The sequence below is a fragment of the Antedon bifida genome, chromosome 7 (genome assembly GCF_963402885.1).
Source record: "Antedon bifida chromosome 7, ecAntBifi1.1, whole genome shotgun sequence".
NCBI lineage: Eukaryota > Metazoa > Echinodermata > Crinoidea > Comatulida > Antedonidae > Antedon > Antedon bifida.
In genome coordinates this window covers 1,489,240-1,516,586 of record NC_136232.1, presented here as the reverse complement: position 1 = coordinate 1,516,586, position 27,347 = coordinate 1,489,240, and the positions used below count along the sequence as shown (strand labels likewise).

The 27,347-nt window shown below is 32.6% G+C and overlaps 1 protein-coding gene across 2 annotated transcripts; it reads left to right on the top strand.

Annotated features, from left to right (window-relative positions):
• The first annotated feature begins 1,430 nt into the window (after positions 1-1,430).
• On the top strand, positions 1,431-26,677 carry LOC144847791 (uncharacterized). 2 transcript variants are annotated; one of them, XM_078704308.1, is made up of 11 exons: positions 1,431-1,475; positions 11,009-11,105; positions 20,331-20,393; positions 21,126-21,212; positions 22,449-22,553; positions 22,923-22,976; positions 23,425-23,517; positions 23,909-24,023; positions 24,757-24,863; positions 25,196-25,288; positions 25,760-26,677. In XM_078704308.1, the coding sequence occupies exons 2-11, from the start codon at positions 11,026-11,028 to the stop codon at positions 25,839-25,841; spliced, it is 879 nt and encodes a 292-aa protein (XP_078560434.1). In that variant the 5' UTR covers positions 1,431-1,475; positions 11,009-11,025; the 3' UTR covers positions 25,842-26,677. The 2 variants fall into 2 exon arrangements, with proteins under 2 accessions (XP_078560434.1, XP_078560435.1); XM_078704309.1 differs by having other exon boundaries at positions 1,446-1,475; positions 11,006-11,105.
• Positions 26,678-27,347: the final 670 nt, after the last annotated feature.

Here is a 27,347-nt window from a genome sequence, read left to right as displayed (position 1 = left end):
ATTACGAATTTATCATAGAAATGATTATTGCCATGACGTCATGCATAGTTAACGCAGCGCGCTGTGCAAACATGCGCGAGTGTTTGATGTGTTCCTCTGTTATCATATCCTTGAGAACATTCCAACGTATCGCTTAAGGTGGATATAGCTCATTAATTAGTTGCATACTAATTGAGAAATAAAGATGTCAAGTTTTATTTTAAAGCATCGACGATTTCTAAAAGCCATTACGATATGCACACATGTGGTTTAAATTTAGCACTTTCAACTATACATAGAAATTAAGAATTTAAATAGGCCTACAAGTTAAGTTATTCTATTTTTAAGATTGATCAGAAAGTACAATGTACATGGTGTTTGAGGAAGTAGTTGCTAGGGGCATGATAAGGGTCGCGTTCAAAAGACGCTGATCTTTTTCTTAAGCTCGTCTAAACTATCAAACTTTATGTGAAAAAAAATGTGACGTGCACATATGGACATGATGATGTCATACCACTGCCATATTTAAGCATATCACTACCATATTTGGGCATATCACACTTTTTTCATAGTGTGGGCAGAGCTTTAAGGTACTCCATGAAATGGAGGAAATGTATTGACATGATATCGAGACAAGCCAGCTGACTTGTTTTCCCACAAAAGCGACAACAATCGTCATTATCATGGCTAGGTAGACCTATTTACCATCACATCTTATTCTAGTCTCTAGTTTGAAAAGGGCACTGATTCCAGTGAAAGGAATGGAATTCGATAGCTATAGCCTACAATTTAATGTGTTGTGGATAAAATAAGGGGAGAAATTCCAATACTCCATGGGTATTCTTTAAAATGATTAAAGATATAAAATCGCTTCATTGTGGTCCAATGTTTTAAAATCAAATCTATAAATAACAAATTTGACCGATATATTTTTGTATTTCAAAGTTTTAAATATGAAAGTTGATTTTATTTCAATTGTTCTCGTGTGTTAGTAAATGTGTATCTGACACGTGTAGTTTGTTTACTGCACGTACGGTACCACACATGGAATCTTCCCACGTCTAAAATGGACAATAATTTAACACTCATATGTATAATGGACATTTGATATCTAAATTTTCTTCAGTTCGTTAATTTTTGGCCGTGAATGCTGATTAAAATGACCAATTTCAGCACAAAATACCTTCCGAATAAGTCCATAGCTAAATTGTTTCAAAAATAGCATCGACGTGTTAACTCCTCCCATAAAGTTGTTTCTGACCTAAATTTTTATTCGTATTGTTTGTTTTATTTTATAATTATTAAGTACAATGCTGTTACTCTTCATCTGCCATTGGCCCCCAGTGTTTGTGTCGTCATCCACTCTTAACCAATCAGAGGCGTCGACAAGTTCCATTGAGGTTCGCACGTTACTTAAGAGTCGTTACAGATGGAGACGATTTCATAGCGTCAATTTACTCCCGTGTGATTCTTTCTTCTTTTACATTATCTTCTAGGTAAGTTATAACATTTTTACAAATTACTAAAATATTATACTTGTTCTTATCTGTTTTTCATATGTAAAGGAGATCTGTAGAAAGTTTAGTTTATGATTTAAAATTAAGGTTATTTGAACATTTTTCTTTAAAACATGTATTGTTTAATTTCATGACATTTTTTGTTTGTTAATAGGCCATTTTAATATCATAAGGCCTGATAGTAGTTATTCACTTTGATCGAAAACAAAATATTTACCTGAGAAAACTGTAATTTAAAGAAGAAAGTCAACCGGAAGATCATTAATTTTTGACAAAATGTAACTCATGTTTATTTTGTCAATTTTAGAAGCGAAATATTTTTTTTTGTAAAATTGAATAACTTTATCAAAACTATAATGGTATTGTTCAAACTTTCTTTTTTAATCTTTATTTTTCATGTTTTTGATTCAATACGTCATGAATTGTCTGTTTTATATTGATAAAGTTTTTAACGAATATAATACTGTTGAATGCTTGCATTCAGGCTTTTCGATGTCTGGAATAGTTTGTTAAATTTGTATTGCTAAGTTATATATACATAATTATACGTACGCAAATTAGACACCAGATTCTCTGTACTATAGCTATATCTCCACATATGGCATTATCTGCAAAGTATGTAGGCCTAGGCCTAATACAGTGTTACATACGGTATCACACGCGGTAAAAGTGTTTGTTTTAAGGTTTGGCTTATGACCTATGATATAGGTGATGATGTGATATAGATGTGATGCATACTGTGACACTGTATGCATATGCCTATATGAAACTGGACAAATTAAATATCTGCTAAATTAAGTATTTCAACCATTTTGCCATCATCATCATCACAATGATTTTCTACATTGGTATTTGTCGCTATCAACTGCCGTTGATAACTTTAAAATCGCTCAATAGATTGTTAAGTTCTATCTACACTATCAAACTTTATGTGACAAAAACATGTGATTTGCCCATATATGGACATAATGATGTCATATCACTACTATATTTGGGCATATCACTACCATATTTGGGCACACTTTTTATGTCAAACTAGTTTGACAGTGTAAACATAGCTTTAAATATTGATTATGTATATCCCGTGAATACAAATTTATTGGTACACTTATTATTTACATTTTAAAGATATACCATACGTATGCAAACAAATAATTCAATTCAATTTAAATCTACCAATAATGGGATGTCTGATTGTCTCCTGCCAATAATGGGATCTCTGGTGGTCTTGATGAAAATTACTTTTATTGGAAATGTTTATTGTTTTTTTCACCTGCCGTAGCATATCCGTGGTCAATAGATATGACGTCAGCGTTAGATACATAAGATCTAGATTTCCCGTTTTAATCTTCAATTTTATTCTAGTTTTTTTGTTTGTCTATCAAAACTGATATTAGAAAAAACGCATGAGAATAACAAAAATGTTGCGTATCCACGTGCACGGTTACGGATCTTATCAATTTTTTCTAGTAAGTTAAGGAGTTCATGATTTGAATATCAGTATAATTGTTTATAATTTTATGTACATCATTTATCATCCATCAATGACGTATGAGGTCATTTGTGTAAACGAAGCTTAACTAAGATTGAATATAAATTAATTGATAAATAATAGCTATCCTTATCTCAACATACATTATGGCTAATTGCTATTAATTGTTATGGGATTGGGAAAATACCATAAAATGAACTGTACTACTAATACGAATGAGTTTAACATAGAAATGGAGATATTCTAGTGGCCTACTTTAGGTTTGAACCCAGAATGTGAGAATCAGTACCGGGTGCTTTCTTTTCCCCCGTAATTAACACTTTAAATTCCATCTCTAAAGAAGATTTCGTCATGTCTGTTTATAAACTGTACTTCACATTGTAAAATAAATATGTATAACGCAGGCCTGTTAAAATAAGCATTCCTTACACGTGAGATACGCACGTGTATTTGGCGACGGAATTCCGATATTCCGATATTCCGTATTCACTTATGCTGTTTTGTATTTTCCATAACATGTCCTCGACAGTTGTATTACGCGTCTGCCATGCGAAATATTGGTAAAGGCGTTTTGATAATAGTCTGCACTATTATTACTAATAAAATGCCTAAGGTGTATTTCTAGTATCTTCAGCATCCCTTATATGTGGTTAATGATTTGCATAAATCACCATTATTACTCCAAAATGATTAAATGTTCGGCATTATTAAACAAGCAATAGATCTTTCAACTTTGATAAAAATAAGATATTTTCTTATTACAGTAGGCTATTGCTTCTGGATATAGAAAAACGATTCATTTGCGACATTCAAGGTGACAATATACACATTAATACAATCGTTATAAAGTCGTTGTCCACATTAATAGCTAAATTCATCTATATAACATAAGTCATATTGTTTGTATAGCGCTATAACTTTAGATGCTTATAAATGATGATATTTGTTAACACCTCACTGGCATAATTACCAGGTTACGTAGGCTAATTTATTTTCCTATTCAACAGTTACCGATTTAATATAACAAAAATTCAGACTGTGTATAGTATCTGGGAAGATGAACACTAGAATATGTGAATGTTTGAGTATGTTACGCTGCCTGAAGCTATTTAGTCATTAAAGACTATATACTGTACGTGGGTATAATCAGTGTACAATAATTACTGTATGCCTGGTACTATTTTCCCGAGAGAACAATACGTAATATTATGCTAATTAAAGCGAGATTGGCAACATATATCTTAACAATTTTTTTAATACTTTGTATGTAATAAATCATATTCAATATATAAGTTGTAACTTCTTAATTCTATCTGAGAAAAATCATTCCAAAAGTAATACAACATATGACTGTAACTTCACTGCAATAAATATTTTATTAGTAGATTCATTCTCTACAACAAATATAGTCGAGTTAAAAGAGGTATTCCGCGTGGAATTTGTGATGAAAGTTGGCAATTTGTCTAGATAATGCTAATTAAACTTATCTTAAACAACATTTCAAAATTGAAATATTAGAAGTTTAGAAGACATTTACATCAAATTATATTAAGATCGAGTGCCCTTTTATTTGACTACTTTGTCGAATACAAATAATTAATAAGATGGTACAAAAATAGATTATGTTCGGTTATTCCAAGGCAATGTTGTTAGATTGCCTTGGTTATTCCATAGACGAATTACTTATAATTTCGCCATGGTTACATCTGTTGATATTAAAACTCCAATAAATGAAATGATGACACAGTTTGTATGCAAATGTTACGAGAGAATAAAATGAACATGTGCTCTTATTAACGTTTAAGTGCTTGAGTGAAATGGCTCCATCTTATTTGAGTGACAAATTTATTTCTAATAATGAAATAGTGCAAAATCGAATAACAATTTAATGGAAGAAAATTGAAAACCGGTACAAGGGGACATTTTCATACAATGCCACTAGACATGGAATAATCTTTCAACAATATAAAAACAAATTGTTTCAATTAAAACAATCAGAAATAATTTTACCATTTTGTTGTTCTTCTTTTCCTTTTATCTACTGGAAAATTTTAATTATTTATTTCTTTTTTGCATTTTCTTTGGAATGTTATACATTTGTTGCCGTATTATGTGTATCCATATCTCTCCTGGCATATCTGTGATCTACTTTTAAAATAAGTACTGCGATACTAAAATATATTAGGGCCTATACAACTTATAGAAATACATGAATTAGTAGATAAAGTGTGTATTAGGCCTATTTTATTACATTTAAAAAAATGTGTTACCGTATAATGTATGCATATCTATAAAGGAAGAGCGAATAATCTCCATCTCCACCTGGTGTATATGTGGTCTACCTTTAAAATCATAAATCATACTGTAATACTAGAAATAAATAAATACATTTAAACAATTTTAAACTTTGTGTAATGAGGGTGACTCATAAAAGCCGAGGCTGACATACATGAGGCCCTCAACACTTGAAAAACTGGAACGATACAAACACGAAAAACGAATTACAAAAATGAAAAAAAAAATAAATAATATATTATATACATAAATAAAGTGTTAGTGTGTTTATATTGGAATCGACTTTAAATTGTTATTCGCAAGTTGTTGATGATGCGATTTGTAGTTTCAATTTCGCGGAAAATACAATCTAAACACATTGAACTATGTCGATTAGTCCTTACATCTTACAACACCTCAGACGTGTAATAATCATATAAGCTAACACTTAAGCGCATGGACTAACACTTAGCATAGGATTGATTGTATTCGAGGAGATTTCATGGCCTTACCAATTACATCTTATACTAACGACGTTATCACGTATTGTTACTTACACCATCTCAGATAACGTAATGTTCAATTAATATATACATTTCAATACTTTAGCAATGCCATAATAGAAAAATAATCTGTAATTAATACAAAACGATAAAGATGGAAAATCTGCGAAATTAATTTAGAGTAAATCATCAAAAAACCAAGATTCTCGTGTTCATACTTAATGATGTTTTGTTGTTCTTAATGTTAAATAATAACGGTAACGGTGGGACTTTTGTATATTAGCAACTTGATAACATTGTCTTAAAATATAGGTTAATATTATTAGAATTTAATAGGCCTACATTCAATTTTCAATTGTTTCGTAATGACAAATTATTAGAAAATATAGCCTAGTATTAGTATAACAATAATTATTCCTACATTGTAGACCTATTTTGTGAAAATATAGGTAGGATGACTTAGGCAATAATGAAAACTATATTGAATACTTATTAAAATACAACATTATTAAATCTGATTGGATGGACTTTTTTCAGTATTTCACATTTACTCGTCTTTTACCTTTCACATTCATTTATATTAAACAGTACTGATATGTTTAGAGTTCACCGCGTTACATTTAAAATATATTCAATCTGACATATTGTTTATGATCAAGGTTCCATGCACTATACGAATTAATAATTTATTTATTTTCCACACAAAGAAAAAAGATACAAAGAGGACAATGTGTGAAAGGAGATCAAAATAAGTAATAGTTACTTTAAGCATTGACCAGCTAAGCATCAAATAAACTCCTGTAATATTTTTATAACTCACATGAGCAGCCAACTCCTCAATGCTGAGGAATAATGCTATGCAATGCAGCAATAATGTAAACCGCTATGGGTTGATAAAACTGGTATTTTGAAGTTTAAATAGCTAGATCTTCAAGTGACCAGTCGAATAAACTTTTTGTCTCAAAATTGTTATACACGATTCACGATTCAATTTATTGTCAGATAATATAACATACATGATATTTATTTTCCTTAGCTTAGCAACATAGATACAATGCAATTTAAAATACAATATAAAAACTTAAGAACTTAACTAATTATCTTGAAAAATGTACATTATATAGATGACAAGCATATGGGAAAAAAAGAGTCTCTAAAACGGTTGGTTTTAACTTTGCATTGCTGAATTCTACCAGATCTATTAAAACTTACAATACTATTTAGTGGATGAGTCACATCTTTAATTATCCATTCTAATTTATTAAGAGCCGTTTTATCACAAAGATTACATATACTTTCAATTTCTACGCCAATTATTTTACATGCTGCTTTAGTTATTTTACATTTTGAAGAATGACTGAAACATCTGCAATAGAACACTTTTTTACTTCAGTGTTTCATTCCATCAACATTTTCTTTTGAATAAACCCGGTGACCACTAAGATGTAAGGAATAAGAGGAGGTATAATTGCAACTTCTAGGCCTAGCAGAGTTTACAAAGCAGGACTGTATGGATAGATGTCTTGCCCGTGGAGTGCCATTAAACCAGTCACAAACTCCTGCTTGAGTAGTAACTTTCAACATTTCTATTTTTTTTAAATCCATCGATGAATTATTTAGATAAAATAAATAATTCTTCCATGGTTTAACAATGTTCACCAACAAACATACCAATTTCTTTATAGACATTCGAAAATATACATCGTTGTGATTTTCAATTCAATGTAGGCCTACATATTAAGAATTAACATTTATTTAATTGAATGTAAGTAAAAAGCTGTTGCAACAAATAATAATAGTAGATCTATTATATTATTGAACACAAAATGGAAGCTACAATATCTTCACGTACATAAAAGATGACGTTCAAAATAAACCGTGGGGAAATTTGATTTATAAATATTGAACTGTCATCTAACAAAATGAGTTCGCTGCTAGAGGAAGAATCTGTAACGAGAGACAGATTTTTTTAATGCGTAGGCCTGGATGGATGAAGTGGATTTTAGAGTACCTCATTAATACACCATTAATTGTTTACAACGGTCAAAGAGTTCACGGCTAAAATCAATGTCTTCTTTATTGACACTATCATCATTTACAATAATGGTAATTGAGAAATTGATAATAAATCAATCGATGAGCATTGGAAATCATTATCGTAATCCGTGTTATCATCGCTTCCATTAGTAAGAAGTATTCATCTTCATTATCAGAATTATCAATAGTTCGTCTTCAATTATTTGAAGAGGAAAGAATGAAGAGTTGGTGGTGGGGGTGGAGGGGTATCCTCGAGAGCAAGTTTCGTGGTCAATCGCATGGTACTAAAGTTGGCGATGGGGCTAGAGGGATATGCCTATCCTTAAGAATGAAGAGTTGGTGGTGGGAGTGAAGGGATATCCTTGAAAGCAAGTGGTGGTTAATCGCATGGTTCCTTAAGTTGTCGGTGGGGTGGAGAGATATCCTCGAGGGATATGCCTATCCTTAAGAATGAAGAGTTGGTGGTGGGGGTGAAGGGGTATCCTTGAGAGCAAGTGTGGTGGTCAATCGCATGTTTCATAAAGTTGACGGTAGGACTAGAGGGATATACCTGTTACTAAAACAGTGTTAGGCAATCACAATCGTTCCTCTAGAGTAGGTGGTGGGGGTGGAGGGTGATCCTCGAAGAAAACGGTGAGCGTGGTTGTGAATTAAAATGATTCAATGTTCAGGTAGCCGAAGAAGTCATTATAGTGTGCTTTAATTACATAATGTTTCTGAATTTCAACTACCACACACTTAAAATAGATCATATGATTATACTACCATTTAATGTACAAATTAAATAACTGGATACATAAGTAATTTGTTTTTGAGCTATGGAGAATTTTTTTTTCCCGAAATAAAAGATGAATGAATGAATGAATGCCAGCCAAATAGATAAAGAAAATATTTACAAAAAAAGAACGGCAGACACTATAACACAACAACGCTAAAGAGACAAAAATGGAGGAAAAAACTGTGTAAAGCGCAATGCAGAAAGACTATAAGAAGACTAAGAAGACGAAGAAGATAGATTATTGTGTTAAAAACATGATTAAACATTGTACAACCACTTCGTTGGTTCATTGAAGTAGGACATTCTTTATATTATTACTTAAATAAGTAATATCTTCTAATATCAATAAATTGTGAGTTTGATAAATAATTGATACCCTATGATAATGTCTGCGATTATTAAGGCAATCGAAGCCCATAGGAACGAGGCGTGAACGGTTTAGACGAGTTTTAACGAATAACAACGACATATTGTAGGCCTACGTTCAGTACTGCTGAGAAATTTAAATTTCTTATTCGTTCAATTTGATTCTTGAATTACGGGTTAATTTCCTACCTTCGTGCACCGTATGTTTCTCATTAATTAGTACATAATTATTATTTTCGCACAATTCTTAGAGAATGATAGCAATGAGAGCGATCTGTTCACCAAATGTATGATAATTAGTCTACGATAATATAACGTAGACCTACTTTATTTAGGCCTAATTGATAACAATATTATCGTAAATTATCGAACACGTGTTTGTTGGAATCGCTGAAACTGTGACATGAGAGTGTGAATCAACCTTTGTGATCACAAAAAAAATTGTCATAATTTTAATGATCAAAATATTTAAACCAAAAATTTTAAGATGGAATAAACAAATTATTTCAGAATTTTAAAAACCAGAGTGCCTCACATGCTGGTAATGGAATTTTAGAGCAATAGTTATTTTAAAGCGTTAATGTAAATTATGGTATACTGCACATCGTTTGTTAATAATTGCAAAATAGAAAAAAATAATAATTTTCTTTTTATTGAATTGAATTGGATAAATTAATGGAAAATTTTGGATGTGAATATAATTATTGTCGTTATGATTTTTTAATGAACGATAGATTGAATGTAATAAATACACATTATTGCAAAAAAAAAGTAGAATACTTATGATGGCCCAAATTATTGAATTGGCCGAGATGCGTCAATGATAAAAATTCATCAGAAGAGAAAATTTAGAAATGTGCATTACATGGTTGGTTGTATTCCGTTACGCCTGGTTCGTAGACTGAATCCGATCTTCAGTATGTAATTATGTGAACGAAGAATTACGATTGCTTGTAAATTATTTTCGGACTTATCTTTTTGGCTCGTTTTCTTGAAGATATTGTTTTAGTGTTATTTCAATTTAAGTTAATTTTTACAAATGTAAATACGACAGGATTAATAGAATAATCATTATATCATGGTAATCGGGAAGATAGATGTAATGACGATAGTAAACTGCCAAAGCTTATTCAAATGTTTTTGTTTTTGTTTTTGTTCTTGTATTGTACGCAGCATAGTTCAGATAAGCGCCGCGTCGTTACTGTATGCGAATCCCGATTTGACAGCTTAAGTTTTTTTCCCACTAGAGACGCAACGCAAGGACGTAGACGCAACGCAAGCGAGTTTACCGATGACAAGCCACTGTTCGAAAAATCCATCGCTTGTGATTGGTCAAATCACTTACATTGCGTTACGTCCTTGCGTGACGTCGCTAGTCGGAACCAATCTTTATTGATCAACAGTGCCGCGGTCGCAATACCCGATCGCAGCCACGGTGCTTACACGAGCGGCGCAATACCCGATCGCAGCCGCGGTGCTTACACGAGCGGCGCAATACCCGATCGCAGCCGCGGTGCTTACACGAGCGGCGCAATACCCGATCGCAGCGGCGGTGCTTTCTTACTTGAGCATTTTTATATTTTGATATAGATTGATGCTCTAAGTGCCAACTATAATGTTGTTTGTTTGTTTCATTGATAGCAGTAGCAGTAATCAGTATAGGGCGTACATGTGTTAACAGTCTAACGACGGAATGTTTACGTAATAATGCTTCGCTATGACGCGCGTAGGCCTATATATAGCACTTAAAAATGTATACACCCCGATTAGTATCATGACGTCACATAACACCAGGAATGTTATAATTGTAAACTGTATTTCTGTTCACTGTATTAAAAAACACGATTAACAAACTATACTTTCGGTCATGTTCATATATAGGGCAGGAGTGTGACAATATATCACAAAATCTTTCTAGCTCCTAACTGCAACATTTTGATGTATGTCTAGATTATTGAACAATAAAAAGAGATTACACGGGTTGCTTATGTGAATTGTACAAATCTTCCATGCATCTTTGTATTTATTTTGCTCTTATTATTCTTTTTTTCTTCTTTAGTAGTCTAATATTGTGCAGTGATGTTACGAATTCGGGATTCTTTTTGGATTTTCTCAATATGCATATATTTCTTTATCGTATTTCAAGTTTCACAAGCACAGTAAGTATAAGTTTTGTTTCTTTCTGAAATGTTTAAACAACATTCGGTACAAGTCCATAATTAATGTCCAATATATTGAATCCTGAACTGTTCGTATCTTAGGCACTGTTATAGATCTGGCAAGTCTACGTTCTAGACCGAAATTAGTAAAAAGATAAATAGACATTTGGTGTCTCATACTTTCAGACAAAAATAGAAACGCTGACTGGGGGACTAACATAAAATGTATAAGCTCTGGCCTACAGTCAATGACGAATGTTTCTTTGGATAGAGACATTTGTCTATATTGAAATTTCGACCATGACAAGCATATCGATATGTTAAAGTACAACATTATGTTCCTCACTGTAAGATTCCTATCTCATAGAAAAAGCAATTTGTGAGGTTTGAATATACACTTTATTCTAATATAATGTTAATAAAATACAAACCATATTTTAACTAGTAAATAGCATTTTATTTGTTTAAAGACACAATCTCCTTTAAGATATGTCGGGCTTGGGGCAAAGATCTCAAAGTGAATACCAATTCGGTATTCTCTCGTGGTACTTTAGGTTACTTTAGATATTACTGTTATTTCTCCATTTTTGTTATAACGAAGAACGTCAGAACAACTTTGATTGAAATGAAAAGCAAATTAAAACTGAGATATTGAAATGTACAGTATAACAACTATACCAAGATAACTAGGCCTACAGAAGACCTAGGATGCTGTATATGGAGGAACATAATTCCTCTGTATGATTACTGTGCAGCTACAACAAAATAGTTTACAGGATTCACTGTTTAAAGCAATCTAGGTTCTAAAATAGTATAGCCATAGTGGGCCAATTACACGTTTGAAAAGTAGTATCAATAAATATTGACACGCTTCAAAAAAATGTTACATATAATAAGTAACATAAGTAACATATATATTCTGAATAATTTGACACCAAAATAAACTCTTTATCTCTTTTCTGAGATATGACAATGCCTTGAAAATGGTACTTCCAGTCCGTTTTATCCAAGTAAATAGGAATGCTGATGCTGTTAACATAAACTTTCTATGACCAGTAGATTAAGAGATACAGAGTATTTAAGTAGTATAAAAGTACACCTTTTAAATTATGCAAATTAGGTGACCCAAGGGGTAATTTTACTTGGCGCCCTTCAAAAATTAAATTAGTAGAGAGTGGAAAAAACCTTTATACCAAATTTGATGCTTTTGAAAAACCTCAACCAAACACCCCTATTTCAGCACTAACAGACTCTACTAAAATTAAATAGGCCTAAGTTACTCTATTTACCTGTTAGATTTTGTTTTCTACAATAAACTTTCAGCAAATAACTTTTTGTGACGATAAGAACTTCGAAACCAACCAGATCTCACGAATTAATTTGATAGAAGCAGGCTTAACAGTTTTTAATGCTCGACATTACCAGTTAATAGTGAACTCACTGTTTAATACTTTCACAAAATCTATTATATAACGATCACCAGACGATTTAATAAATGCTTTCAATTTTCGAATGACACTTATGATTCTAAAATTTAATGGAAAATAAAATTCATGGCAAAGATACTGTTAAGATTGTCTTGACATTCCTTACTGTTATTACTAAGTTATACATCATATTTCTACAATCAATAATTGTTTAACAGATGATTTGAAACTCGATAAATTGGATCCAGGTCATGTTTGTTTGTTCACAGAATCGTGAGGTGTTCAATAATTTCGAAATTAATATTTTAACATGACAATATATTAAGTTCAATCAATATATCATCATTCATCATCAGTACATAATATAGGCTTGGTTCCTAATTGGATGCAACTCATCGACGTAAGCGCAACGCAAGTGAGTTGACCAATCACAACTGACAGTTCGGGTGCTCGCAATAATCCATCAGTGTCGTGATTGGTCAACAGTGCGTTTACGTCGTCCTTGCGTCCTCAAAATGAGATAGGACGCAACGGAAGGACGTAAGCGCAACGTAAGCGAGTTTACCAATCACAATCGATGAACTATTCAAACTGTCGCTTGTCATTGGCCAACTCTCTTGCGTTGCGTCTACGTCCTTGCGTTGCGTTCTAGTGGGAACCAAGCATTATGCTTTAGTGCTACCTACGGGGACTTTACAATCAAAATAATTTGGGTAACGATTATTTTAAAGAGATAACCTGCCTCACAATTAAGGATGTTGCAACACTTTACTAATGTACACATTATTCTGATCAGTAAGCTGTCATTACTCTGTATATACAAGTAAATTAATGGCTATTCCAAGAGTCGTCCGTCCTGTTTAAACGTATAATAAATAGATTCCTGTTGTTAAAGCAATTAGAACACTAACCCGTAATCAAACTAGCATAGTAAGCATAGCTGTAGCAAATGAGTTGGGTAATTGTACATCCATTAAGGCAATTATACTCCGGATTTGCCGAGTGGTAGCTAGCCACCTAGAATCTTCATACTGGCTTGGAAACGCTGCATAGTGATGTTCTTTTTTTGTCTTATTTCTCGACACCAGTGTAATTTACATGGATGAAAATTGTGTAGTGATCTTATGATTAATTAGATCCACTTACAATGACGTGAAGAACCAGCATTATGGGTACTTTAAATCTCAATGATCGACATTATATCGCTTATACATTCGAGAGGTAATTTGAATTGATTAAAGGTTTTAGGATAACTGAAAGATTACTACGATACCTAGAAAACACGTTAACAAGTGCGATACTTGCGTCACGATACCCGCAAACGCGATAACGTAAGCTTGGCTCACACTTGGACGCAACTCAAGCGCAACGCAAGCAATTTGATCAATGACAACGCGATGGATCATCCGACGTGTCGCTTGTGATTGGTCAACTGACTTGTTTTGAGCTTACGTACGTCTTTGAGTTGCGTCAACGGGGGAACGAAGATAACGGTGTATCGCGTCATGATTGGTTAAATTACTTAGCTTGGTTCCCACTAGAGACGCAACGACGTAGACACAACGCTCACGTGCGTCTCTCGTGGAAACCAAGCGTTACACTGCGCTTCTTACGTCCTTGCGCTACGTCAATTCAAGTTTTATGATTGGATGTGTCAACGTTTTTGGCAGTGCCCGAGACTGCCTACAAGCATATCACAAACATAAAGTCATTTAAAAAAACACTTCATACGGTATTACATTTACTGATATATATAATAATGGTGTTCAACATTTTGTTGTATGACATAATTATGATGAAGGTATTATTACTTAAACGCAAAAAACAGACGAAATGAATAACACGTGTTATGTCGATTGTGAAACGTGGATTGAATTCACAGAAGAAAAGACACTGCCATACATCATGCAATAAAAATAATTATTAGTATAGATATATTAATAATTACAATAGCAGTAAATCTGTTAAGATGTTATTATATTCGATACATTTTATTAGTACCGTAATATCAATCACGAACGTTAAAAAAAAACACTTTTCATCGCATCAAGTGTAATGACATACGGTACGTGTACGTAGGCCTCGATAATGCTCTCGAGAATTTCAAATAGATATACGCGTCGAATATTTATTAATTTTTTTAATGATTCATGTTCTTATTATTATTTTATTATATCATTGTCATTTAAAAAATGATGCTTTAGAAGATATGTTACTAATACAGTAGGACCTCTATTAAGGGCACACATTCGGGACAGTGTATCCCATGAGTAGATATTGGAAGTAGTCTAATATTTCTCCTTATTTGTTGCACAGGAAAGTGTCCCCTTAATCCCTGACTCGGGACATCCCGAAGGATGGTAGACCTAGGGCCATATCGTGTTTTTTATGGATGGTATTACATTGTAGTTTTCATTCTTACTTAATAATAAGATTCGTACCACTAGGCCTTCCCACCGAAATAAAAATCAAAGTTTAAAAACACAAAATATAAATTCAAATGATTTAACTGAAATTTAATTGCACACACACATGACACTTCTTAGTACAATATCGTATTTATTATACGCACATCCTTCCCAACTTCGTTCACGTTCAACATACTTGCATTGATAAATGTTTAATTGTATGATTCGTAAATTTATCATGGTGAGTGACACGAACACGATCACTCAGAGCAGCCGATTAGAACACATTTCCAAAGTATGGCAGGATAATCCAGCTAATAAGATTATTTCTTACAACATACGACACATCAATTTAATGTAACGATTGATAATCAACGCATCTTGGGCGATGACACAGCATTCTGAGTTTACTTACATTAAGAGATGATATAAACAAACGTGACAAGTATATGGATGTACGTAAACTATTTAGAATAGACAATAAACCTAGGTGAGGATCAGAAAAATCATGATGTCTGCTCATAAAGCGCCATTTACCGCCAGGGGGAAGTACAAAAAACTAAACCCAAGGAAAGAAAGAATAATTGTCTGCTCATAAACCACTAACCACTATTTACCGCCTGATTAAAAAAAGAAAATAGAAAAATAAAATGATATTGTCTGCGCATAAAGCACCATTTACCACCTGATACGCAGGGCGAGCCAAAAACTAAACAGAAGTAAGCAGCAGAAAACCGCTTAACACTAAGCAAGGGGGTAGTATAAAGAAAATAGAAAAATAAAATGATATTGTCTGCGCATAAAGCACCATTTACCACCTGATACGCAGGGCGAGCCAAAAACTAAACAGAAGTAAGCAGCAGAAAACCGCTTAACACTAAGCAAGGGGGTAGTATAAAGAATCGAATTAAGCAGAAGATGGTATGCCTATAAAACCCCCATTGATACGCAGTGAAGTACCAAAAACTAAACATAAGAGACATGTCTGTTTATAACATTGAGGTCAGATTTATCGACAAAATTGTAAAAACTGTTCCGAACGACTCCGTGTACTTATGATATGGTCATATTAATTTCAACTGATATAATATTTCTACATTTAAATTATTGGACAGTTTTTAGTCGCGTGGACGCGATTCTATAGTTCACTATGTCGGTCGGTCTGTCGGTCTGTCTGTCTGTCGGTCCGGTATCACTATGCATAGCACGCGACTTAATGGCTGTTGGCCTTGTTTACTCGAAGTCTCAACAAGCAGAAAGAGTTCGTAATATAGAGGGCGCTTTCTTAATTATACTTGCGCATGTGCACTAACGATATCAATAATTGACAGATGTTTCACCTAGGGAAATTATATTGTCAAAGGCGGATACACTGTCATAAATGACCTGCCAAAAAAATAACCATAGTTTATATTTTATTGACGAGTTGATCGGACGGTGTTTTCCCACAGGAAATAATAGTCCGATGTATAACGGAAATGGCTAAAACTATTTATTTTAACTCAAGTACATGTTTCTATGTCAATGTGTTACACCGATAGGTTAAAATTGAATTGAATTGAGTTCTGTACAAATTCTACCCTGTTAATAGTTTAATGTATATCATCCCTCCTCGTTACTTGTTTCACACACTAAAACACGTAGACTAAGTTAGACCAAAGCAAGCTAAATTCGTTTTAATTGTCAATAATTAATTATCTAACTCAATTTAATTAGTAAACAGGGTTACATCAGGTGGTTAAAATCAGTACCGAAAGTACGAACCAACTTTATATCCATCGAGTAAACATTCTAGAAATAACGCACGATTTACCGAATTTTGCCTTTACGTAAATTTATATATAGATGCCAAGAGAGTTACGAACTGAACAACTAATGCATTGTTTATTAAACCAGTTCTTTTTATCTCATAGAATATTCATTTAAATATGTATTGTCTCCAAAAAAAAACATGAAATATGAAGATTAATTATATCAGACTTTGCATAGGTTATTTGTAGTTTTAATAACGTTAATCACTTTCAACCAGAAACCCCATTGGCTGGCAGCCAATTCGACTATGTTTAAAAATTTAAAATACATTTTTTAGGTAAATATTTTTTTTTTCGATCCAATTTTTGGTCAAAGTGAATAACTATTATGTAACATTAAAATGGCATATTCAACAAAACATTTTGTAAGAATTATTTCTTAAGTTATTTTGACAAAAATAAGCAAGATCATTTTCATTTCAGGAACATTTATTTCTCTTTTCTTTTCTAGGCCTATAGTTTGTGATAAATAAATTATAAATCGCCAAAAATAAAAAATAAGGTACAATTTAATCACAAAAAAAACCAAAAAACCAAAGTGAAAAATAAAAATGAAACCGATTGAAAATATCAATGAAATTTGAATTAATATTATTTAGGATTCAGTGATTGTATGTATATGATTTCTTTGCTAATCATGTTTGATAAATCTTACCCCTTTGAGTTTTGACCAGTAACTTATAACAATTTAGATTTATCGACAATGACGTTAGTAATTTAGGAAAAACGGTATTATTTACTAGTAGAGAATTACTAAATGTCGATTTATTGAATCAAATTTATAGACGCACCATTAAGAATAAAACAAACGTGTGTTTAATCCGACAAAACTATATAGTAGATTAATAGCACCATTTGACGGATAACTATTATGAGCAGTTTGTTCCGAGTGCGTAGGCTGTTAAGACTATACTAAGGTAACATATCCTATTGGTTTAACGACTGACACCTTACTATCTCTAATTAGTTGATCAATCAATTCGGTTCCTTCTCATTTTTTTAATAGATTGTCTCACCCGAGACTCAAATTCTGTACTTGATGCAGGCATCCTCCCGTTATTAGGCTAGATTGTTCGAGTCAATGGGTTAGAAACTTGTTTATTTCAATTTTTATTTTTTAATTTAAAAATTAAAATCCCCAAGCTCAAATTACAAAATAACTATAAATAAAACAATATAATATTGATAATAATACTTTATTAAAGATATATTGTCCACCTTACTTATTTTTGTTGAATATGCCATTTTAATGTCACATAATAGTTATTCACTTTGAGCAAAAATTAGATTAAACAACTATTAATCCCAAAATGTATGTTATACTGTAGTTTTCATATTTATAATCTTTTGATCTGTATTTTATATCATTTTAAAGTTAATGTGTGTTTTCAATTTATATGTGATTTAGGTATGTGGTTTGGAGTATTGGAGAGCCACTTTGATAGTGCTTGACCTGTTGGCAATCCTCAGGGTACTCCATCCACACTTCGTTTGTTAATGTTGGTTTCTTTCTGTTTGTATACCTGGAAATTGAATAAAAAAAAATACTGTTTTTTTGCTTATGTCATTTGAAGTGAATACCTAACTGCAAAATGACCTATTAAAGGGAACTGCATAGCCTTACCTACCAAATCTAGACCGTGATTCATATTACTTCAATTGTCCAGTAGCAGACAATTACGTCACAATATTGATAAATTGACATTTTTCATTCCTACTGATAACATGTATAAATATATTGCTATTATCGACATAATCTCTATTGCTAATTTATACAGCTCATCCTTTATCATTAGTATTTAAAGGTCGATCATCTGTAATTCTTAAGAATGTTCGTAATTGGACACATTTACTGTACACAACTCACAATTTGTATCAAACAATTAATAGTAATGTGATATTTAGAAAGTATGACGTCATTATTAAAGTCAAAGGGGTCAAAGTAAAAATGGCTATTAGTAATAATGCTTGAGGAACGTTACCACCACAGCTTAAAAATAATGTAAATTACACAAAAACCTTTGACGACAACGTGACGTTTCTTTTTTTTATCTTAGTATTTATGTAAGATATTATTGCAACAGTTAATAACAACATAATTACAATTACTTATGACAGTTCTATCCCTAAAACTGTATATTGTAGCCATCGGTATTCCCATGTTCTGTACATGGAATGATAGAGAACAATTCTACAAAAACCATTACCTAAAATAACGCCTTTTCAAATTGATATTGACATTTTTATTCAACAGCACCAGTTATAGAGAGGTGTTTTTACGACGCATAATGTAACTATTGAGCACATTGTTTTGAGCATGCGCATAATGATAAAGTGGCGCGTGGTAAAAACTAAAGGTTGCTATTATAATGTTTATATTCTAAAAATGAGTACCTGTGCAATTGTGCACCAGCCACTGCTATATATTATAGTAAAGGCTAGGCTAGTAAACATTGATAAACCGCTGTCTTGTCATCATTTCTTTAATTATTGTTTTGGCCTACTTTAGTAATCCGTAAAGTCATAGCACTTTCGCTGTTTATATCTCTGATATTTTCACAGACAAGCAAAACAAACATTAAAATCATTTCTCTGCGTACTAAACACATTCGAATGTTTTAAGATATAATCGAAGAATTACATTTACCATTGATCATAATCCCTTTATGTTGTCATACAATATCAAATTTATGTGTTTCTTGTAAGATCCAATTCTTAGATTTAATACAATTCTGATCCGCTTATAACAGTGATATGTATATACATCATAAATAACAAAGCAATTAATGTAAAATAATTGTAAGATACTATCAATAGTGGCTGTCTAGACAAATCAAGTTTATAGGCGGGAAAACCACTGGGTTAATGAACTAATTTATTTAGGTCTAAATAATAAATTAAAAACAAACTAATCTGCTTTTAGTTTTTAATTAATTACCTTACCACGTTGAAACATCGGTTCTCGTCAGATCACCGAAGTTAAGCAACGTTGGACCCGGTTAGATTTTGGAATCTGAGAATATCTGGTGTTGCAATTATGGTAGCCCTTGCATCTAATCTTCCTCACGTATTGGCTCGTGCTTTTCCTTTGGTTAAGGTGGACACTGGAAGAAATAATCCCTTGGTCACTGACAGAACCCATCAATGTGCTTTAAACAGTCCTGGCTTATATTAGTTCCATCCGTCATTCTGATGAATGTAAAACTAATTGACATTAACGTTCGACAAACGTCGGTCATACTGCTTAATTTCATTGTAGTTTTATATGATATTTACTCCCTTTCATGAGTAGTCCCATTGCTTGTTAGCTTGTTCTTTATTTATTATTGTTAACAATTTTAACAAATAAAAAATGAATATCAGCAAACAGCAAATTCACTGAAGTTTTAGAACGAATATTCCCCCGACTAGCTTTGTTTATTTGCAGTTTTCAGTAACAGTAATTAAAATATTATATACCCTGTACTATTATTATCATTGTTTCACTTAGTCTTTGTTTTAAGACTGGCAATATCGTATGTAGCATTACCAGCTTAATAGACCTATATTTTACAGCATTTCTGTCCACAATTGTTTCAGAAACGGTGTTAAAGAAGACATTCTCGATTTACTGAACGAAATTAAAAACGAAGAACATAAATCGTAAGTTACATTTACTAGGTAATATAATCACACAGGTTTGAAAAAAGTCTTAATATTTTGCCTTCTAAGTCACGTGTTGTAATTTGATAAAATACTTTCGGCTTTATCTGCACATTTTATTCGAAAGGCTTTAGCCGTTTTTGAACTAAATTGAACTCAAATGTCATTGAATTACATTTAAGTGGTTATTACTAGTTAGTAAGATCTCCAAGACTGTATTTAAACTATTCTACCTTGTGAAAGCAAGAAGATTCATGAATTGCCATCTTATTGTGCCTAAGGTCTAATAAAAGTTTTAAATTTTAATTTAGGCTATTATTCGATAAACCAAAAAGATGCTTGTAGGTAGAATCTGGTATCTTTACAGAATTCAAATTTAAACGTATTTAATAGTATTATATTTATGTCAATTGTGAAAAAGGAGAGTTATAATGTACAGTACACCGTGATACCCGATTCTCAGTGCTGTGGCCTATTGCTACATTTTCTACGACAATAATTTCACAGCGTCATAGGAAAATTCCGTAATACAGCATCCGAATGTGTATCACATGGTGCTGTATTACAACGTTTTACTATGATACTGGAGAAATCTACATATAGTACCGATAAACCGGTGGTGTGGGTTTATTTAATTTAGTAGCTAAGATACAATTGAAAATGCTAACACCTAGGAATAATAATAATCAAGTAACATCCTTTTACACTTTATGTTTTCAATTTATGGTCTAGATTGCAACAGCTTCGTGAAGATTTGCTATGGAAAGAACATCCAGTATACAACAATGCAATGCTTGAAACAGAAAATAATCCTAAGCTGTAAGAATCGAATCTTTTCTTCTTTAAATAATCGTCTTTTAAGTTAGTAAAGAGTAAAAGATTTCTATTATTATCAGACACAATTAGTTTATAATCAACAAGCCGAATAAATTATATCAACACGAGGTATCATAGCAAACTGCAATCAGATTTAAACCTTTTCTGTGATGGTGTACTACTAGTCTAGGCTTGGGAAGGTACACATGGAAGAAAGAACTTAACTGGAAAATCAAAAAAGGATATCAAATGGCAAGAAGAAATGAAGTTGTTTGACAGAACCGTTCCTTTATACTATTTTCTCAGCGGATTGAGTTCAGTTGTTTTTAGAACAATTGAAAGCAGAAATTGGGTGGGGATTTTATGCCATTAGGAATTCTTCTGTTTTAACAATATTATGCAAGTGAACCATTGTCCATCCTTCACGCAGTATAGTAAGTCACCATATCAAGTGAGTGATGATGCTGAACACACTTTTTGGGCACAATTAGCATTTGCCTGTACATTTATTCATATTCGTCTTATTGCGCAATGACTGGCATGACAATCACTTCAATCTCAACTCATCAGTAAACGACGCACGCCATCTTAAGAATATCTCATAAATTATGAGAAAGATAATAATTTTTTTAGCAATCATACAGAAGGAAATTAAACAATACCTTTGAGCTTGGAAGGTTAATGAAGTTGAGCTAATTTAAAATAGTACGGCTGTCAAAATATATAACTTTGAATGATAAATGATCGAGTTAGAAAATAGAATAGAATATTCCAAGAAGTTTGAAAGTATTTTTGATACACTTTGAATAAACAGAAAGTACGGCCTGAAGTTAATTAAATTAAGCCTTTTACTGAATGTTTTTGTGAATAATATTTACACAATAATAAGACCTAATATTGATGATGATTCAAATGTATTAGAATTAGTTATTTTTTTCGTTGTTTTAGTTCGGTTTAGTCCAATTAGAACATAGGGCCGCTAATGTGGTTTCTGTATTTAAGAAAAATGTATTTAACTTAACTAGCAGGGTTGTTAGCTACGACTCGACTCTTTCTTTAATAATATTTCTCCAAAAGATAAAAGACATAAGATTGCAGTACAATACGAGAAGGACAGACAACTGCGGAACACGTTCCCATTACCATGGTTGGCTGCCATTTGGTATGACATAACTATAATGTATAAATAATAATATCAAATATTTTACAAGTTTTATTCTTTTTATTTTTCTGTTAAAGGAAGCGTCAAAATTCTCAACACATATTGTGGAGCAAATTGGGGAAGGTCCGCACAGGTAGTGATAGTATTAGCTCTTTAAGGCAAACCGGTAAACGCACTCCATGGTAAATATTAAGCCGATGATATTTTGCTAAGCAATATTTAGTTTTGATCTGCTGGTACGGATGACTGAGGACATTATTAAGCTATCATTACATTCAATTATCATTAGTATTGACTTCTTGTAATATAGCGTATAGCGCCATCTAGTCTAGACAAAATACAATATTGTGACTATTCTATATCAATAAGTCCCTATAATAATATATTATCGACAACATCAACATTATGAAGTCAAGATGTCATTTACCAGATACAAATTACTACGGTACCAATTTCCCAAAAAATATACCTAACGGTCCCCTGTAATCCTTCCCAGAATTATTCCCTCTGAAAAGTACTATAATCTATGTTTACATGTTTTGTTATTACAGGTTTATGGAAGCAGAACAATTTGAATATCCATATTTACCGTCACATAAAACAACGTATGTACCTCAATATTATCTATATATAAATTATACTTATGTTAGAGATAGGTAAAGACAATTCGGATGAGACATTACAGTACGTATGTCAATGGCAAAGGAGCCATTGCATACAACAGTTTCGTTCGGGTTGTAGATGCAGGGAAGAGTAACTAGCTGTGTAATTTAACTCTTCACTGGTAGATGACAATGACATTTTGAATATCTTGTAAACAAATTTACCCAAAACATTTGATGCAATTAAAACAAAATGATGCGTCATAATTGAAGAAAGTTACAGGAGGTTTGTTAACTTACGAACTCACATTATATCTTCAATACCGCTTTTAGCTATTTTTGATACGATTAATTTATAACACGATGTTTCAAAACGAGGATTGAACAAATTTCTTAGACTAACCATCTCTGATGCATCTAGGCCTACATCTTATACCGTTTTCCATTGCAGAAAGAAAGCAGATTCTCAGCAACGTTTATGGACTATGGTAGGAGATGCCACAGATGACCGTGTTACTTCACTAAGTGATTCGGGGAAAAGAGCGTAAGTCAATGAAATAATACAATTGGAATCACGTCTGTATTTTGTAGTAAATTAAGCAGACCTGCCCAACCAGTGGAAGAAAGAGTTTTCTTTTAAAGAAACATTTGTACTACAATTCAAATAGTCTACACTATCAAATGTGATGATTTAATATCACTATCAAATCTGGGTACATCACACTTTTTTTTCAAATTAGTTCGACAGTGTAAACAGAGTTTAACACCTATTCCATAAAGATAAGCATGATCTGATTAAAGAACAAAATTTAAACAATCACACTCCTACCACCTGCTAAAATGTATATGCAAATTAACTTAATTATGTAAATTAAAACGTAAAACATCGTTAACTTGAAAACTACTGATTTGTGGTTGTTTTTTTTTCAAGCTAGGTTACCTAGGCAATACAGAAAGAAAGCAGATTCTCAGCAACGTTTATGGACTATGGTAGGAGATGCCACAGATGACCGTGTTACTTCACTAAGTGATTCGGGGAAAAGAGCAATGATGTAAGTATAGGACTAAATTATGGCGTACATACAACATCACACCTCTGTTGAAGGTATATGCAAATTAACTTAATTCATTGTTATGGGATAAATTTAACCGTTTATTTTTTATCTTTTGATAAGTGAATTTTTTCTATGGAAGTGAACAACTTGATTAAAACTGCGAAATTGCTTATTGAAAGTCTGATTTTATTAAACTATTTTTTGGAGCTAGGTTACCTAGACAATACACAAAGAAAGCTGATTCTCAGCAACGTTTATGGACTATGGTAGGAGGCACCACAGATGACCGTGTTACTTCACTAAGTGATTCGGGAAAAAGAGCAATGTAAGTGGGCTTACCATAATGTCGAATCACAAGTAGAATTAGGGGGCCTATAACATACCGATATCAAGATGGCCTCTTAAAAATACATAAAGTACGTCTATCCACCCGACCAGCAGAAAAAATGGGAATCACATCTGTACTGTGAAAGAAAGACTTCGTCCTTCCAAATAAATACCTGTAACCAGGGAAAAGTCACTCTTCTCTGCTACAACACACTTTTATGATACCGTAGAAGAGTTACTTATTTAAAATAGGTCTCCCTAATAATTACTGTAGTACCACACAAGTTTAGCCTAATAATGATTACGTTTTAAAGATTCGGGATTTATTGATAATGTCTAATTATAATTATTTATTCTGCCTGCTATCGCAATATATGTATCAATATGTGTCATCCAATAGGGCGAAACGACCAAATGCACATCAAACTATTTGGTCTAAAATGGGAAGTGTACTCCAAAATAATGATAGGATGAGTGCAATTGCAGAGACAGGAAAGAGAACCGCTACGTAAGTTTGTTTTGTAATGTTTATATTGCACAACTAAAGACATGGCTCATCCCAATTCTGCGACCCTGATCTCCTGTCAGACGGTTATTATAAATGTTTCTAGTATCTGATCTCCCAGTTCATACGCTAAGCATTCATCCTCCAGGTGGGGATCTAGTTTATTGCTCTCTTCTGATTGGCTGAAACTTGTTTTTGCATCAGCATAAATAATCAAAATCGCTCCCAAAAGCAATTCACACGACCAAACAATGTTATTATGTTTGGTGTGTGATGTGTCAAGGCCTAAATTAATTTACACTGTAACAATGATTATTACGGTACTTTATTTATAGAGGTCAGCAGTTTTACATTAATACATTAAAAGACTTGTACCGTGATCCTAAAGTTTTGGCTTCTTTGAAAACGATTGTTAATCAAGACTCAACGTAAGTCATTCTTATATATTTGTAAGTGTTAAGGGTAGGCGTTAAGAGGGTATTTAGTAGACGCTAACTTGGTGTTGAGGGTAGGCGCTAGGAAGACCTTGTGGTATTGCTAAAAGTTGCTGAAGACTAAGAGGTTGTTGAGTGTTGGCGCTAAGGAGAGCATTGGGCAGGCCTAAAGGCGCTATGGTGTTAAAGGTAGGCGCTAAGGGGATGTTGAGGCTATTTCTAAAAAGAGAATGATGATGGTAGGCCTATTGCAATATAAGAGGGTTGGCGCTAGAAAGAGGGTCTTTGCGTAGGTGCCCAGAGGGTGTTGAGGTATATACGCTGATAAAAAGGGGTGGGTGTAAGAATGCCCTATATTTTATCAAATTGTGGGTTCGGTCGGGTTTTGGAAACATAAAGCGTTTACAGATAAACATTATGAATAAACATTGTACATAAACAGTAATTGTTTATTTTTATTTTCAGATTACCTGGGCAACCATCTAAACTTGACGAGAGTGACTACATTGAGGACATTCTACGGCAACAGGAAACAAATGATTTTTGAACAAGAACATGATGATTTATGAACTTTGACCTCTCAGTAACAGCGGCGACATCCACATAAATATTTGACAGTTAAACATAATCTCATTTTGTTTTTTGAAGAATGTAAAATACGATGTTAAGCGTAACGCTTAGCAACAATATGCTATGATTTTGATGGGGTTTTTCTGGTCTACTTTGCATAAGCAACAGTTAAACTAAGTGTTATGTTGCTACAATGAAAGGTTGTCTGCATCTCACATAGAATGAAAACTTAAAATCTACCACACTTGTGTTGAGGCCCTAAAATGTACGATCCAAAGATAACCTATTTCAAACGAACGATAGTTAGGCCTACTACTTCATCTAAGTGACGAGAGTTTTAGAACTAGGCCTATATTAGGCCTCAATTTACAAAATATTATCCACATTTCCGTGATATTATGAGGTTACATTATGTCCAGAAGATGTGCGAATATTAAATGAAACTTAATAATACGATCTATCGAAATAGAACTAAGATGACGTTTCCATTCAAACAAAATGTGCCGCGTTTATTAGGTCACTCTTTATTAATTTATAAAATACACACACAATGATTACTTTTTAATAGATGTAGCATATTCATTATTAATGGGAGCTATATACACATTATGTATTAACATTTGCAATTTATAGTATATATTTTTATTAAATGCAAAAACGGGTACTGTATACCAGACATTATAGAACTTAGTCGATTGTAGGCCAAAATAGTATTATTCATCATGCCGTTAGTAAATTAGCTCAACAAATTTATTCGTTGTTTAAAGCTTAATAAAAAACTGTATTTCAATAATATTGCATAGAATTCATCAATCAGTGTGTAATTGAGTAATTAATTTTCAGCACTGCTGTATTTTTTGATTTCAAAATCAACGAAAAATAAACAATCTAATTTCTTTCTAAACCACGGGGCCGATAGTCACGACGTTCGCGATCGGGCACTTCCAAAATTCAAACGCCCGAACACGAGTTCGGCAAATTTATCTTTACACGTCGCATATTCAGGTGGCAGAAAGTGATGCCCTATTACAGTTATAATAACATTAATATGCAATAGAAGAATCAGAATGTACCATAAGAATTAAGGATAGAATATATTAAAACTATTTTAAAATTCAAGTCTATGTGTATTAAAACACACACAGACTTGTATTTAACTGACTTGCAATAGTCAGTTAGATACTATCTAACGACAGCAACAGAATCGGGTTCTTACTTTTAAGAATTTAATTATCTGATATCAGCGAGCATACTATTTGTTATTTAGTTCCTTATTAACTCACCTACAAACATAAATTTACAATAATTCATTTTAATAACAATAATTAGTAGGCCTAGTAGACATATTGTCGTGGTAATAACAACAATAACCATAATATTAGTTGAAGCAATTTTGGCAAATTTATTTACACTTTTGTCTGATCATACTCGATGATTTTTTAAAGTCACATACCACCTGTAGCATTTGCGGGCCATGCTTATT